The 15615-nt window shown below is 42.5% G+C and overlaps 1 protein-coding gene across 1 annotated transcript; it reads left to right on the top strand.

Annotated features, from left to right (window-relative positions):
* Positions 1-3027: 3027 nt before the first annotated feature.
* Positions 3028-13754, top strand: atp5mc1 (ATP synthase membrane subunit c locus 1). Its single transcript, XM_085157107.1, has 5 exons — positions 3028-3166; positions 4433-4480; positions 4964-5044; positions 5745-5923; positions 10946-13754. The coding sequence occupies exons 2-5, from the start codon at positions 4442-4444 to the stop codon at positions 11058-11060; spliced, it is 414 nt and encodes a 137-aa protein (XP_085013233.1). The 5' UTR covers positions 3028-3166; positions 4433-4441; the 3' UTR covers positions 11061-13754.
* Positions 13755-15615: the final 1861 nt, after the last annotated feature.

Genomic DNA, 15615 nt, shown 5'->3' with positions numbered 1-15615 from the left:
TTTCCACATTCTTAAAAAAATGACAGAAATATGGTGTTTTGTTAGTAAACTTACATTTATGGATAAAAAATTTAGCTAAAAGTATTAACAAATTTATCATAAAAAAACATTTATCATACTTCTTGGGGAACTTAAAGAAACAGAATAAAACATTTTCCCATCGTAAAGAAAACTCCCTTAAAATATGGACAACAACAAACCTGCTAAATTCCTTCCAGAATCTCTGTGTAAAAGAACAGTACCAAAAAAGATGTGTCACAGTTTCTGGATGATCCCCACAGAAAGTACAATTAGTATTTATGTCCCTTTTAAATTTTACCATGTAGTGACTGGCTGGATAACATTTATGTAGAACTTTAAATGAGACTTCTTTCACCTTATTTACAATCAAATATTTATGGGGGATCATCCAGACTGTCTTCCACTTGCAGTGTTGGGAAGGTTACATTTAAAATGTATTCCATTACAGATTACAGAATACATGCCCCAAAATGTATTCTGTAACGTATTCCATTACGTTACTCAATGAGAGTAACGTATTCTGAATACTTTGGATTACTTAATATATTATCATGCTTTTTACAACTACATGAATGTACTATTGCTGTGATTTATTACTGTTACTGAAGGTCCGCGGCTCCGAACTGTAGTAAAGGGACCTCTGGCTAATGTCGGGCTAGTAGCCGAAAACTAGCTTTACTTTGTTGTCTGGGTCAACTTTGCTAGCGAGAGACAGAGAGAGGCATTGAAAGGCTGCTCCAACGGAACTTATTGTTTTCGGAGGAAAACACGAACACGGTGTACAGTCGAGTCTTAATAGCTTACTTACAACTGGGCTCGTCAGGCACTCTTCTTGGCTGCAGTGGTTATTACTATATTTACATGCTTCCAGCTCCCGTTTCTGCTCGATGACAGCTCGTACTTTTCCTTTTTCTCCCTCCCTCGCTCACAGACACATAACGGGTATGGCAGTCCATTCTCCCTGCAGCACGGACTACACTGCCTATGATGCTACATTCTTTAGAGCTATACCTGTAGCATTCTGCCTATTAGCTTAGCACAACAACAAAAAGGCCTCTCTCACCCAGGAAACACGCAGAGAGAGAGCGTCACCCTGTAACCATGGCAACCGTAATGCTGCCGCCTGGAACAACAGAACGTAGCTGTCAAACAAAACCCAAACAGGCCTGACCCGCCACAATATGAAACAGGGAAGTACCGCCGTGTAATCCATTTATTTCAACAAAGTAACTGTATTCTAAATACCACCTTTTTAAACGGTAACTGTAACGGAATACAGTTAGTCATATTTTGTATTTTAAATACGTAACGGCGGTACATGTATTCCGTTACTCCCCAACACTGTCCACTTGATATCTGGAACATATCGGTTCCAATAAGATATTATATATGGGAGAGAGACGATATCTTCTTGGAATAAACTACATATTCTCTTATTGCTGTTACCAAGTTCCTGTGAAAAGCAGATTTTTCCTATTGGTGACTCAGCTGGATCAGGGAGAGTGACTGAGGTAGATATTGAGCTGTCAGTGTTTTTATATAACATTAAAGTCCCTGAGGGTATGGCACCAAGCACGATTGAGAATTCCTGAACACTGATTGGAAAATTATATAGTGCAATAAAGTTGTTGTAAGTAAGTAGTTGTCCCTCTTTATTAACCAGCTGAGCCACCAATAGGATCCCATTTTGGACCCAAGTTTCCAGGAAAAGTGATTTATTTTTCTGACCTGTAACTATCGTAAAACGTATCGACCGGAAGTAGACACCTTTCACGCATGCGGGGTACCAATCGGGTTTCCGATAGTGATGGGCAGATGAAGCTTCATGAAGCACTGAAGCTTTTCATCCAATTGGTTCACCCCAGCGCAAAGCTTCTCGAAGCTTCATTTGCTCTAGTAGGACACCTACTGGACGTAAAAATATTAGTTGGCATGAATTTGAAGAGTGTGGCCTTTTGCACACAGCCTGTAAATGTCAACAACAAAAGGAGTGTGTAAAACATGTATATTGTAGTGATAGCAGTATACTGATGGCTCACCTGGTCTTGCTCCACAATCGGTGTTCCCCTTATTCTCATGCAAAGCTCTGTAGTGCCTCAGCATGGATGAGGTGTTGTTGTTATATCCCAGCTCCCTGGCACATAGCAAACACTTCACCTTGTACAAAAGTAAAGACAGCTTAACATAAATTTTATTGCACCATCATTATTATGAAAATACATCTTCTGTAGAAATTGACATACCTTGTTGGGAGGAATAAAATCAAAATGTTCCCACACAGGGGAGGACATCGTCCTCTTCTTAGCTGGCTCCATTCTCTCCTGACTTTCTCTCCTCACTCTCATAAACCAACTAACTCTCTCCAAACTGTCTCTAACTCTCTCCAAACTGTCTCTAACTCTCTCCAAACTGTCTCTAACTCTCTCCAAACTGTCTCTAACTCTCTCCAAACTGTCTCCAAACTCTCACTAACCACAACTCGCCATCAAACACCCACATTTTTGAATTAAGTCTGAGGGGTTTATATCGCTGTCATATCTCGCGGCAAAGTTCGAACCACTTCCTGAACCAGTCACGTGGTACAGCCGGGCAGCGAGGCTTCGGACGTCATCATTTTCAGCTCCTCCCATAAGTGAAGCAAGCCTCGATACGCGCATCGCGGAAACGCCCCCTCAATTACTCGACACAAGCTTCGAAGCCTCGATACAGAACGTCACATCACTAGTTTCCGGTACGGATCGGGTAGTGACACGCACCCTGACTTACTCAAGCGATCTGGGCTTTCCAAAAAATAATATATATTTATAGGACTGAATGTGCTTTAAAACATCGCTCCACGTAGATTCGACGTTCCCGGCAATATTGTCCAGTAAAATAATAAAGTTTCCTTTGGTCCCACCTTCTTAAAAGTAACGGCCAGTCACAGCATTGGTAGTTCAACAAAGCTCTATCTGATAGGCTAGCTAGCCTGACAAGCTGGGTCAGTTATGAATGAAGAGTGGATGTTTCTGACCAATGAGCGTTTAGGACGTAGACGCTAAGCTTATAAATGACAAGGTGACGGTTTAACGCGTCCTGCCTTTTTTGACTGCAGCTGTGCACAAGACCAACTAATTCAGGACTCTCTGAAATCTGTATCTAACCGGTAATATTTGCCTGTATTACTTCATACACTTTGTCTCTACTCAGTTAAGGCGTTTTATTATTTTTTTCTGGCATTTAAATGGCGTAGTATATCTGATGTTCGCATGTCTAATTGTTAGTGGTGGCATTGGATTGCTAGCATGCTAGGACGTTTATTGAATCATGTGGTTCTGATGAATGACATAATTGTATTTTTTAGCTGCATTCATATACGTGAACTTAGGCTAGTATTAAGATGAAGAGTCAATTTTTCTGTGGTTGTTGCTTCACCACTCATGCAACGGGTCCTATGCCGGGCTTACCGCGGACAAGCTACCATGACAGGAAGCTAAACGTAAAGTGTCTGACAGTCTGGGCCTGCCGAGCTTTGAATCAATACGCGCATGGAAGGACGCCGCTGTGGACACGACTGGTGTCACATAACCTTTTGTCACTGCATTGCAGCCTAGCTTGAAATGGTTTAGTGTCGTGCGCCGTGCTTGTCGTCTTGGCCTTATGTGCCTGCATGCTGTCCACTTTTGACCTTCAGGGCTGTGTGCTAAGTAGCTTAGCTTCGGTGCTGCTCTAGGACAATAATTTAACCACCCTGAGACCCCTGTCTAAGCAGGGGACTTAAAGGATTGAAACTAAGTTGTTGGTTTTTTCCCCTCAGTAAACTGGCTTTTAAAAATAAAAAAAATTACAGCTCTGTTCAGCTCTGTAAGTAGAAATGTCCTGAATTGTCTCAAAGCCGTTCATTGTGCATTGTAAGTGGACATCTATCATCCTGATAGTAAGCATTCAAATTGGATTAGATGAGGTGCATCAGGCAACAGCAGGCCCTGTTGCTTGACATCACGGTTTTTGCTATCATACCCGTCCTGTATTTGAAATGGCTCTTCCTTTTATTAAATTTTTTTTTTTAAAAATTACAAGATCAATTTTGCACATGGAAACTATCCACAGTATGTCTTTCAAGATGTGCAAGTAAAAGGGTGCAGAACTGGGATCTCTACCTTGTCAGTTCTTGGGGTTTTTATTCTTTGAAACAAATATGAACATTGTTAAATCCCATCTTTCCCCAAAAAATGTTTATCCACTTTCCCACATCACCATGACTGTTGTATATCCAAATTAATTGTGGATTGCCTAAATGCATACCTGCCAAGTTTTTGAAGGTCACTTCTGCCTTCTCTAACTGAAGATACTGTGTCACCTTGGACTGAATCCTTCTCACTATCTAGAAATGAATGTGCCAGAACACTAACTTTAAAATTTTTCTCTCCAGATTTCAGCAATGTATCTCTGCACCAAGTTTGTCACTTCTCCTGCTGTGGTATGTTACCTGATAATGTGATAGCTAAATCATCATGTTCCTCATTAATTCATGTTTTAATTGTTTGCAGAGTTTGGGGTGAAACATAAACCGTTCAAGTTTCAATTGGTTTTATTTTCATGCAAAGACTTATCAGTTACTGGGAATGTTTTACCACAGGGATGTGAAAGCAGTGTTAACTTAATAATATGATCCAATCATGCAGCTTGAACAGTGGCATTGCCAGCTAGAAACCTTTAACGGCATCTTGATGTACAGTGCAAAACTCACTGTGCCAACTGGGTTGGGTGATTTGCTTCATAGTCCAGTCATGCTGTTGCGTGTTGATGTTCACGCCAAAATATAACACTTGTGCTGTTTCGAAAATGCTGTGAAGAGCTTTAAATTAAACACAAATATATTCATTATCACTTAACCCGGTGCTTGTTTCTTCTCTTGGTTGCTCAGATTGTTTACTTGTAATGTGTTTTGGTCTGCTTACAGCTGCGTGGGGGTTCCAGAGTCCTGACACGGCCAGTCACAGTTTCTCTCTTCAACAGACCTGAAGGCACAGTGGAGCAACAGGTCAATACTTTCACTGAATCACTGCACTGTTCACTTGCAACATGTTAAATCAGTACTGTGATGTGCTTATGGGATGAGTGACATGACTCAAAACTGATTTAATAGTTTTACGCTGAGTGGTGGTTTCCAAAAGTAATTTCAAGGATCTTGTTTAGATGCAATCAGTTTGTCAGTTAAAGGCTGCAAATGTTTCAAATTGTTAATGTAATACTCATAAACTTTCAAAAGAAATGTCATAACAGATTAGGAAGTTGCAATAATAAGCTTAATTTGCCAATATTGAGAACTTTTAGTGTAACTTTATTACATTGTTGCTCTCCTCATAAAGAGCACATTGACAATGGGACCTAATCGAGTAAAAGTTCTATAGCACTTTAACATAAAGTGCCTCACAATAAAACACATGTACAAAAAGTTAACCAAACGGAAGTCTATAATGGTGACTTGGTGTGCAGTACGTCCGAAATTGATCTAATTGGGTGCTAGTGTAATGGTGGCTATGTGGCTCCGTTCTTCTGCCCTACACACTAGGCGTTGGATGGTCTGTGGTGAAACCCACCTGTCTTGCAACTGAGTTGAATCAACTTCTGCAAATATATCAACCATACAAAGTTATTGTAATGGTAAATTTACCATTGCAGTAGATTTGGACCTGTTGTCTCATGGCTAATGGCATGCATTTTCTTTTGTCTTCACCCAGGCCCTGTTGCCAGTCAGCCAATCTGCAGTCCTGACCCGCTCCTTCCAGACCAGCGCCATTTCCTGTGATATTGACACTGCTGCCAAGTTCATTGGTGCTGGTGCTGCCACAGTTGGTGTGGCTGGTTCTGGAGCTGGAATCGGAACAGTGTTTGGCAGCCTTATCATAGGCTATGCCAGGTAATGTTTTTATGCATCAGCTTGAAGGGTTGCATAGTTGTTTTGGGGGGGAGGGGAGACTACCAGTAGTGTCTGTTTTAAAACTTCATAAATTTGAAGACTTGAAAGCTGGTCAAGCTGTCATCAGTTCCTTATTTGCATCAACAGACATTGGAAGAGTCATTTTAAGCATCTGACCAATGCTCTCTTCTATACATCTATAGCAACATATGAATGCTTCATTTCTCTCACTAAAATGAGCAGCAACACATACTATTAATGGCTGATTGCTTCAAGCCATTGAATAAAACTAATAATGGACAGAAAAGGCTGGCTTACTAAATTCCCTTGTGTTGTCCTTGGGTCATTTTTGTCCTCTAAAGAAATCGTTTGCTATCAAAAATGTGTTTTTATTAATCAAATGGTCTGAAAATTGAAGTTATTCATTACTATGCTATGCATGATTGGAATAAATTTTAAGTAATTTGATTTATTTATGGGGTTTTTATTGGATTTTATAACACCTGTGGTCCTTGTGGACAAAAATGACCCTAAAGTACAAAGTGTTGCAATACTGAAATACAAGATGTGTCAGAGGACTACAGATCTTCCATTTCAATTATGATGAAGACAAAGAATGAAGCAAGAAAGAGGAGTCAGCTGAGACAGAGGAATATTTGCAGTAATGTGAGGAAACATTGATCTGGTCGTCTATCCTTCCCAATGACAGACGATGCATGACTCTCTCATGTGCCACAGAGAAAGACAATCTACCACGGTCCAAGCACATATGTCAGGTCCCATACTCCTTGAGTTGCTTTTCTACTCGAGTACTGAAAGCATTATATACAGTGTATTATGCTTTTTAACGTTCACATGCCAATAGATGCATCAGAGACCCAGTTGGAGTTCAGTAACTTGCCCAAGGACACCTTGGTAAGAACTCCAGACTAGATCACACCGATTGAACCAACAACCATCCAATTAGCAGATGACCTGCTCTATAGCCAACTCAATGACAAAAAAGGAGGGACAACGAGAGAGGAAGAAAAATGGATCGAATGCAGCTGTAGGCATATGTGGGTATGTTGATTCTTACTGCCGTGCATCCAGTAGAGTCGCTACGGCCAGTTTATGACATCCTGAGGCTGGTAGAGAAGTTTTCATACTGACACAAGATTAATCATAGAAGCACAAAAAGGTTATAATTTCTTGATAAAGACACAATAGATGATCATCGTTCATGACACAAACGTGCTCCCATTTGAGGTGTATGGAACAAGTGGGTGTTTCACCTGCTGTGATGTGAGATCCTGGTACTGATGTGACTGTATGAGCACCAAGTCCCCTTCCGAGGACTCTGTCCATTCCAACAGAACATCCCAAGTAACTAATTATGAGATAAAAACATGGGCAGTATGTGATGCCAGATCCAGCTATACATGGAACATGCTAGTGTACAATCGCAAACAGTCTGTCCTGCAGTCAGGACATGCGAGTTGTCCCTAACATTGCAGGCCTGCAACTGCAGAAAAGAATGCTGTCCATGATGGGACCAGTGCAGAGGAATAAACATGAGCTTCCTCCTGCACTGGTGTCAAATATGGACACGCCTTTGTTCTCATGAAAGTTTGCCTTCACTCCGACCCATGCCCTGGTGTCCTACCATGCCGAAATATAGAAAACTGTCAGGTAATGAGTTGGAATAAAGTTGAATAAAACCTTGAAACACAGAGATGGATGATATTTTATACTTATTGCTTTATAAACAGTCAAAGCAAACAGGGTCATTTTTGAGCCCAGAGGACAACAGATGTAGTAGTTTAAAAATGGCTTTCTAAATTAACTTTGACATAAACCCGTCTGTGATAATCTGTTAAAGCAACAGACTCTGGTTGTGAAACGATAATCACAATAACTGATGATTTAATTTATTTTTTACCCGAAAACAAAAAAAATCATTTTTGAGGTTTTTATCAGACTTAAATTTGAAATGGAATAAAATAAATTGTATCAAAATGTTTGAATTAAGTTTTAATTAAAAGTGGGGGGGGGGGAATCCACTTTTAATTAAGTATCAATCAAACCAGATGGGGACATTTTTGTCCCCTGAGGACCACAGGTGTGATTATGTGCTGCCATCCATCTTCATCCGCTTTATCAGAGGCTGGGTCGCGGGGCAGCAGCCTAAGCAAAGAGGCCCAGACCTCCCTCTCCCCAGCCACCTCCTCCAGCTTATCCGGGGGAACACCAAGGCGTTCCCAGGCCAGCCGAGAGATATAATCTCTCCAGCGTGTCCTGGGTCTGCCCCGGGGCCTCCTCCCGGTGGGGCATGCCTGGAACACGTCACCCAGGAAGCGCCCAGGGGGCATCCTTGTCAGATGCCTGAACCACCTCAGCTGGCTCCTTTCGATGTGGAGCAGCAGCGGCTCTACTCTGAGCCCCTCCCGGATGGCCGAACTTCTCACCCTGTCTCTAAGGGAGAGGCCAGCCACCCTTCGGAGGAAGCTCATTTCCGCCACTTGTATCCGCGATCTCATTCTTTCGGTCACTACCCACAGCTCATGGCCATAGGTGAGGGTAGGGACGTAGATCGACCGGTAAATTGAGAGCTTCGCTTTTACACTCAGCTCCCTCTTCACCAGGACGGACCGGTGCAGCATCCGCATTACTGCAGCTGCAGCCCCAATCCGTCTGTCGATATCCGGCTCCCTTTTCCCATCACTCGCGAACAAGACCCCGAGATACTTGAACTCCTCCACTTGGGGCAGGAACTCATCCCCGACCCGGAGTGGGCACTCCACCCTTTTCCGGCTGAGAACCATGGCCTCAGATTTGGAGGTGCTGATCCTCATTCCCGCTGCTTCACACTCGGCTGCGAACCGCTCCAGTGAGAGCTGGAGGCCCTCACCTGATGAAGCCAACAAAACCACATCATCCGCAAAAATCAGAGATGAGATTCTGAGGCCACCAAAGCGAAAGCCCGCCGCCACTTGGCTGCGCCTAGAATTCCTGTCCATAAATATTATGAACAGAACCGGTGACAAAGGGCAGCCCTGGCGGAACCCATCACCCACCGGGAACGAGTCCGACTTATTGCCGGCAATGCGAACCAAGCTCTTGCAACGGTTGTATAGGGATCGAATGGCCCGAAGCAATGGGCCAGACACCCCATACTCCCGCAGCACCTCCCACAGGACACCCCGAGGGACACGGTTGAATGCCTTCTCCAAGTCCACAAAACACATGTAGACTGGTTGTGCAAACTCCCATGCACCCTCAAGTATCCTCGAGAGGATAAAGAGCTGGTACAGTGTTCCGCGACCAGGACTAAAACCGCATTGTTCCTCCTGTATCCGAGGTTCGATTAGCGAACGAACTCTCCTTTCCAGCACCCTAGCATAGACTTTCCCAGGGAGGCTGAGGAGTGTGATTTCCCCCTGTAGTTGGAACACACCCTCCGGTCCCCCTTCTTAAAGATGGGGACCACCACCCCGGTCTGCCAGTCCATGGGTACTGCCCCTGATCTCCACGCAACATTGCAGAGGCGTGTCAACCAGGACAGCCCTACAACGTCCAGAGCCTTCAGGAACTCGGGGCGGACCTCATCCACACCAGGGGCTCTGCCACCAAGGAGTTTAACTGCCTCAGCGACCTCGCCCTCGGAAATTGGCGGGTCATTCCTCTCAACCCCAGACTCTGCTTCCTCCTCAGAAGGCGTGTCAGTGGGATTAAGGAGGTCCTCAAAGTATTCCTTCCACCGCCTAAAAATTTTTTCGGTCGACGTCAGTAGCGCTCCGCCAGCACTATACACAGTGCAGGTACAGCACCGCTTTCCCCTCCTGAGACACCTGACGGTTTGCCAGAATCTCTTCGAGGCAGTCCGAAAGTCTTTTTCCATGGCCTCGCCTCCCCAAGCCGCATTCCGCTTGGCCTGTCGGTACCTGTCACCTGCCTCCAAAGTCCCACAGGCTAACCAAGCCTGATAGGACTCCTTCTTCAGCCTGGTGGCTCCCTTCACCTCTGGTGTCCACCATTTGGTTCGGGGATTACCACCACAACAGGCACCAACCACCTTGCGACCGCAGCTCAATGCAGCAGCTTCGGCAATGGAGACGCTGAACATGGTCCATTCGGACTCAATGTCCCCAGTCTCCCTCGGAATGTTGTTGAAGCTCTGCCGGAGGTGTGCGTTGAAGATCTCGCAGACTGGGGCCTCTGCTAGACGTTCCCAGCACACCCTCACTACGCGTTTAGGTGCACCAGGTCTGTCCAGCGTCCTCCCCCGCCACCTGATCCAACTCACCACCAGGTGGTGATCAGTTGACAGCTCAGCCCCTCTCTTTACCAGAGTGTCCAGAACACATATGGTTGCAGGTCTGGTGATACGATTACAAAATTGATCATCGGCCTAGAGCGTCCTGGTGCCACGTGCACGTATGGACACTTTTATGTTTGAACAAGGTGTTCGTTATGACCAAACTGATTAGCACAGAAGTCCAATAACAAAGCACCACTCGGGTTCAGATCAGGGAGGCCGTTCCTCCCAATCACGCCCCTCCAGGTCTTGCTGTCGTTACCCACGTGAGCATTGAAGTCTCTCAGCAGGACAACAGTCTCCAGGTGGAGCACCTTCCACCTTTTTGTCTTGTAGGTAGGCTATGTGTATACATTTCCACCAGGATTAACTACATTACTGCAGTCGTTAACATTAAATGCAGGAAGAAAAGCTAAAAGTGGCATACTAACACAATCCCCAACTAGACTTTGAGATGTGTCAATCTGAAATTAATGGTCCATTTTATTATAACAGTAAAACCCCTGAAAATTCCATAAATAACCATAAGCTCTCAGGCCAAAATCTGTCAGAAATGTTGCAAAGAGTGTAACTGGTACATTTCTTGTTATAGATGATGAGACTTTGTGCTAAAATTGGTACTACAGGTCTGTTGTTCGAGGGGGTGTAAAAGTGACCTACATGTATTTAGTTGTAATGGAACAGAATCTGAATGTATCCTTGTACATGTCTGCTCTCCTTCACAGGAACCCTTCCCTGAAGCAGCAGCTCTTCTCCTACGCCATCCTAGGCTTTGCTCTATCTGAGGCTATGGGCCTCTTCTGTCTGATGGTGGCATTCCTAATTCTGTTTGCCATGTAAACCTGGAAATGCACCCAATACCTCCTTCACTTCAACCCCTTGTTCTCCACTTCCCTGCTTTGTCACTACCTTCCTTCCAAGGGGAAGAGGGCTTTCTCAGAACCAGAACTCTGAACAAGCTCCCAGGCCATTCCAATCAACAGAAAATATTAAAGGAAAATATTTACAACTGAGGTTGAGCCTGAAGTTTAACATTTTTATGTTCCTACAGTTATTTGTTTTTGATATAAGGCTTCATTTGGTGGGGGACGGACACTGTCCTTCTAAAATAAATGGGTTTAATCTAATATTGCTAAGAGTGTCAGCTCTTTATAGGATGGATGATGCCCTGTCATGCAGGATTTGTTTGCATTTCATGTCTTTCATCAGCAGCACACAACTTTCAAAGAACTGTCTGCAGTACATGGGTCAAAGTATTTAATTTCATACCACTTTATTAGGCTCTTGACACATTATGACCATATAGGGAAGAAAAGGTAAAATATTTTTTTAAAATGAAACGACATATAAAATAAAAATGGAAATCACTGACTAAACAGGAGTCCATACAGCCATGATGCAGCCCATTAGAGCAACGCTAGATTGAAAATGACATGAATGCTTAAACAGTTGTCAAATCATGTCACATCCTCTGTCCTTACTGAGTGGAGGTTCTGGTTTACATCTGCCAATTTCCAGTGCCTTTCCCTTCTCAACATCTCATTATGGTATGAAAGAAGGCACATGGTTTAAGTTGGAACCAACTTTGTACGATCAACTTCTTAATTATAAACCCCTCATGGTAAGATTCTATGGAATGCCAGGTCTTCCATAATTAATTAATTAAATACACCATTAAATTAAATGTGGCAATAATTAATTAAAATTGGAAATAAATTACATAAATATTTACGACACATGTAATTAATTATTGACATTTAATTAATTATTGACACATTTAATTAATTATTGACATATTTAATTATTGCCACATTTAAATAATTATTTAATGGTGTATTTAATAATTCATTTTGGCACAGTTGACTCCTTCAGGTCTCACCATGAAATAATATTATCTGTCAGCCTCACCCATCAAACGAAGTGGGCGGGGTTATCGCTGCCATGCAGCTTCTCTAACATTTGATTGGTTGCCGTGCAAAGTAAGGCAAGACAGGTCAATCCTAGATAATCGATTGCTTGTGTCGACTTGGTATCCCAGAATGCATTTCAAATCACAGGCAGCAATGGTGGTGGTGTAGTTTTAATAATAGTGTTTTAGCCGCGAATGTCTGGTCAGGTTGTCAACATAGAACATGTTTGCAAAAGTGCTCAGATGTTTTCAGAGATTTCACTCGATCTGCTAACAGTCAGCTGATAGAGTGCACCGAGCTCACAGCCCCGGTGTTCCAGCTTAACTGTTTATTTTGTTTGTGTGTGTTTGTTTGTTTTTTTGTTTTTGTTTTTTTTTGGGGGGGGCTACGTTAACCGGTTTGTTTAGATATTCCACTCTCTGTGTTCCACATGTTGCATTCGCAGATTCTCATTTTCACCGAACGATCGTCTCTTTCCACCTGCTCTTGTGTCTCTGTGCTTCTGTAACATAAAGAACGAGCTGACGTGTTTCTCACGACACCAGCGATCAGCTCAACAGGCCCTCAGTTTACCTGCATGCATCCTCCTCCTCCTCACCTGTCAGCGGTTGTTTAACACCTGCTGCTAATTCAAGAAACACGTCCACGTTACCTGGTGATAGTCACAGTTTAACTGGGCAGCCGGTGCACAATATAACGCAATGTCAGCACATTTTTCTGCACAAGATAAGTAAATATAGTTTTTTTTCCCAAGCGCAGAGCTGCTGGAGCTTGTTTCCCAACAGAGCACTTTATAGGCGAACCCACTTTATCAGCGGCTGATGTCCAATCACCGGCACACAGCTTTGAAACCTCAGCTGAGTTTTAGCTCTCAGTGGTTAAACGCTGGACTTAATTCACTCAGGTTTTGTCTGTCGGGTCACGTTTACTTTGCTGTTTTATTTACAACTGAGCAAATCGGTTTGGCTGAGGTTAACGTTAGGTTTCATAACTGCACAGTTTTACAGACGTTTAATGGTTCACTGGCACATGTGTTAGACTGAACCATTCGCTTTTCTTTATCTGGTGTGTTTTGGATTTAACAGTGAATTTTGAGAGTAAACTGACTTATAAAATGTTTTATACAAAGAGGAAAGAGAAGGCGCATTTCCACCGAGAGGAGCAGAGTTTGCAACAGCTGTTCATCATGGAGACTGCAACCTGGACAGAAATATTATATCATCTGTTTTTTAATAGTTATTCAACTGTATTCTAAGCAAAATGCAGAAAACACAGATCACAGACACCTGTTCAACCAATCACTTTCATTCCACTTTCATCTGAGACAAACTGACGGTTCATCTCTGTTACAGTGTTGCATTAGACTGCTATATTTTTGTGTTCTTTATGCTGTAGATTTTCACGTCTCTGGAATAGTTGGCAGTAATAAGGATGATTTTCTGTAAAATCATATTGATATGAGCCGTGACATATTCGTAGATGACCGTTAGATTAGTCAGCTGGGAAACTCTGTGTTAACTCATAGAGCTGAAGATATCGTGGATATGCTGACCTCGCTCTGTGGTGTACAGGTCCGTTTACCCTCATGATTAATATTCACAATAAAAATATTAGCCAAACATCATGAAGTCTGTATGTGTTTCATAGTGTCGAACAACCTTTGTACAGTTAAAGCCAGCAGTTACTACATGACGGAAACACCAACGTTATTTCTTTTATGCGTTTATACGCAGGTCATGCTCATTACTGAACAAAAACCCAAAGATCAGCTGTTAATCGAATTTATTTGCTCTCTCTCCTCCTTAAACATGTTTTTAATGTTAGTTATAATTCAGAATTGGCGACTGAAACACGTAGGACACATAAGAACATCAGGAAATAAAACCCCGATAAATATAACCTCAGTAAAAGAAGTCAGTGTCAGCGGGGGTTATTACAGCTGTGTACCGGGGTCTGAGCTTTGTCGGTGGTAATAACAGCTCGATTGCTTGCGAGGCGAGCGGGTCTATCCCACGCTTTGCCGTGAGACTGGGCAGACATCTCCGAAAGCACTTTTGCAAAGAGGCTGTATCTTGACAAACCGACCAGACACATGAAGATTAAACCACTACATTCTCAGCTAAAAAGATATTAAAACGGTATTTGGTGACACATAAACAGGGTTTTTCAACGTTCAGTTCTGTTAGTTTCCACATGCTGGTTGTTGTGTGCTAAAAACAATGGCCACCAGGCCAAAGCAATGGTTTTGACTCGATCAGCGTTAGCCCCGCCCACTGAGTTTGATGGGTGAGGTTGACAGATAAAATTATTTCATGGTGAGACCTGAAGGAGTCAACTGTGCCAAAATGAATTAATTAAATACACCATTAAATAATTATTTAAATGTGGCAATAATTAATTAAATGTGTCAAAAATGTATTAATTACATGTGTTGTAAATATTTATGTAATTCATTATTTCCGATTTTAATTACTTATTGCCACATTTAATTAATTATTTAATGGTGTATTTAATTAATTCATTATGGCAGTCCTGGCGTTCCATAAGATTCCCTCAGCAACCCTTAAATGTATCAAATTTTAAGATTTAATGCAAGTTTTCTTGAACTTTAAGCACAGTCAGCTCTATCGTGATTTGAACCACTGTAGCTATTTGCATCAGTGATTCAAAAGGAGTTTGTTATACAACAGTGTCATTACATTTCATCCATCTCAGTCCTTAAAGTCTGACTACCAAATGTGAGTGGCCCTATCAGATAAAATTATGCCAACCTGGAAAGTTGAGTAAATAGTTACTAAATAAGGAAAATTCAAACAAAATGCATAATCTCAGAATTTTACGTCCTCAATCACCTAGTAAAATAAAAGGTGAATATTTTACTTGTCTATGGCAGCTTTATTTCATTAGCTCATGGTGTTTAAAAGAAGTGAGCCAACCCAAACAATTATGAGTCGTTCAACTTTTAAATGAATGTACTAGCAATAACCTGCCCTGTGGACAGAAATAACTGAAAAGGCAAGGCAGTCCTTTACCTCAAGGGAATGAACGGCAACACTTGCCATTTCCATCGACTATTTGTGGACTTGTATGTCAATCGTGCTCGCACTATATTGTCAAAAATATTCACTTACCCATCCAAATCATTGAACTCGGGCGTATAAAGTCAAGCATGCGGGCTGCTACAAACATTTGTCAAAGAATGGGTTGCTCTCACAAGCACAGTTGATTCCACCATGGTACCGTGATAGGACACCTCCGGTGCCACAATTCAGTGTGATATTTCTTTGTTACTAATTATTCTGGAGTTAACCATTGGTTGCATTGTAACAAAGTGGAAGCCATTGAGAACAACAGGAACTCTGCCACAAAGTGGTAGGCCACACAAAAATAGCAGAGTCAGTGGAAGCTTAGGCATCTAGTGTGCAGAGGTCACCAACTTTCTGTAGAATCAATAGCTGCAGACCTCCAAACTTAGTTTGGCTTTC

Source organism: Neolamprologus multifasciatus, chromosome 4 (assembly GCF_963576455.1).
Source record: "Neolamprologus multifasciatus chromosome 4, fNeoMul1.2, whole genome shotgun sequence".
Classification (NCBI taxonomy): Eukaryota; Metazoa; Chordata; class Actinopteri; order Cichliformes; family Cichlidae; genus Neolamprologus; species Neolamprologus multifasciatus.
Note: the sequence above shows the minus strand (reverse complement) of the source record. Positions and strands in the feature narration are given on the sequence as shown.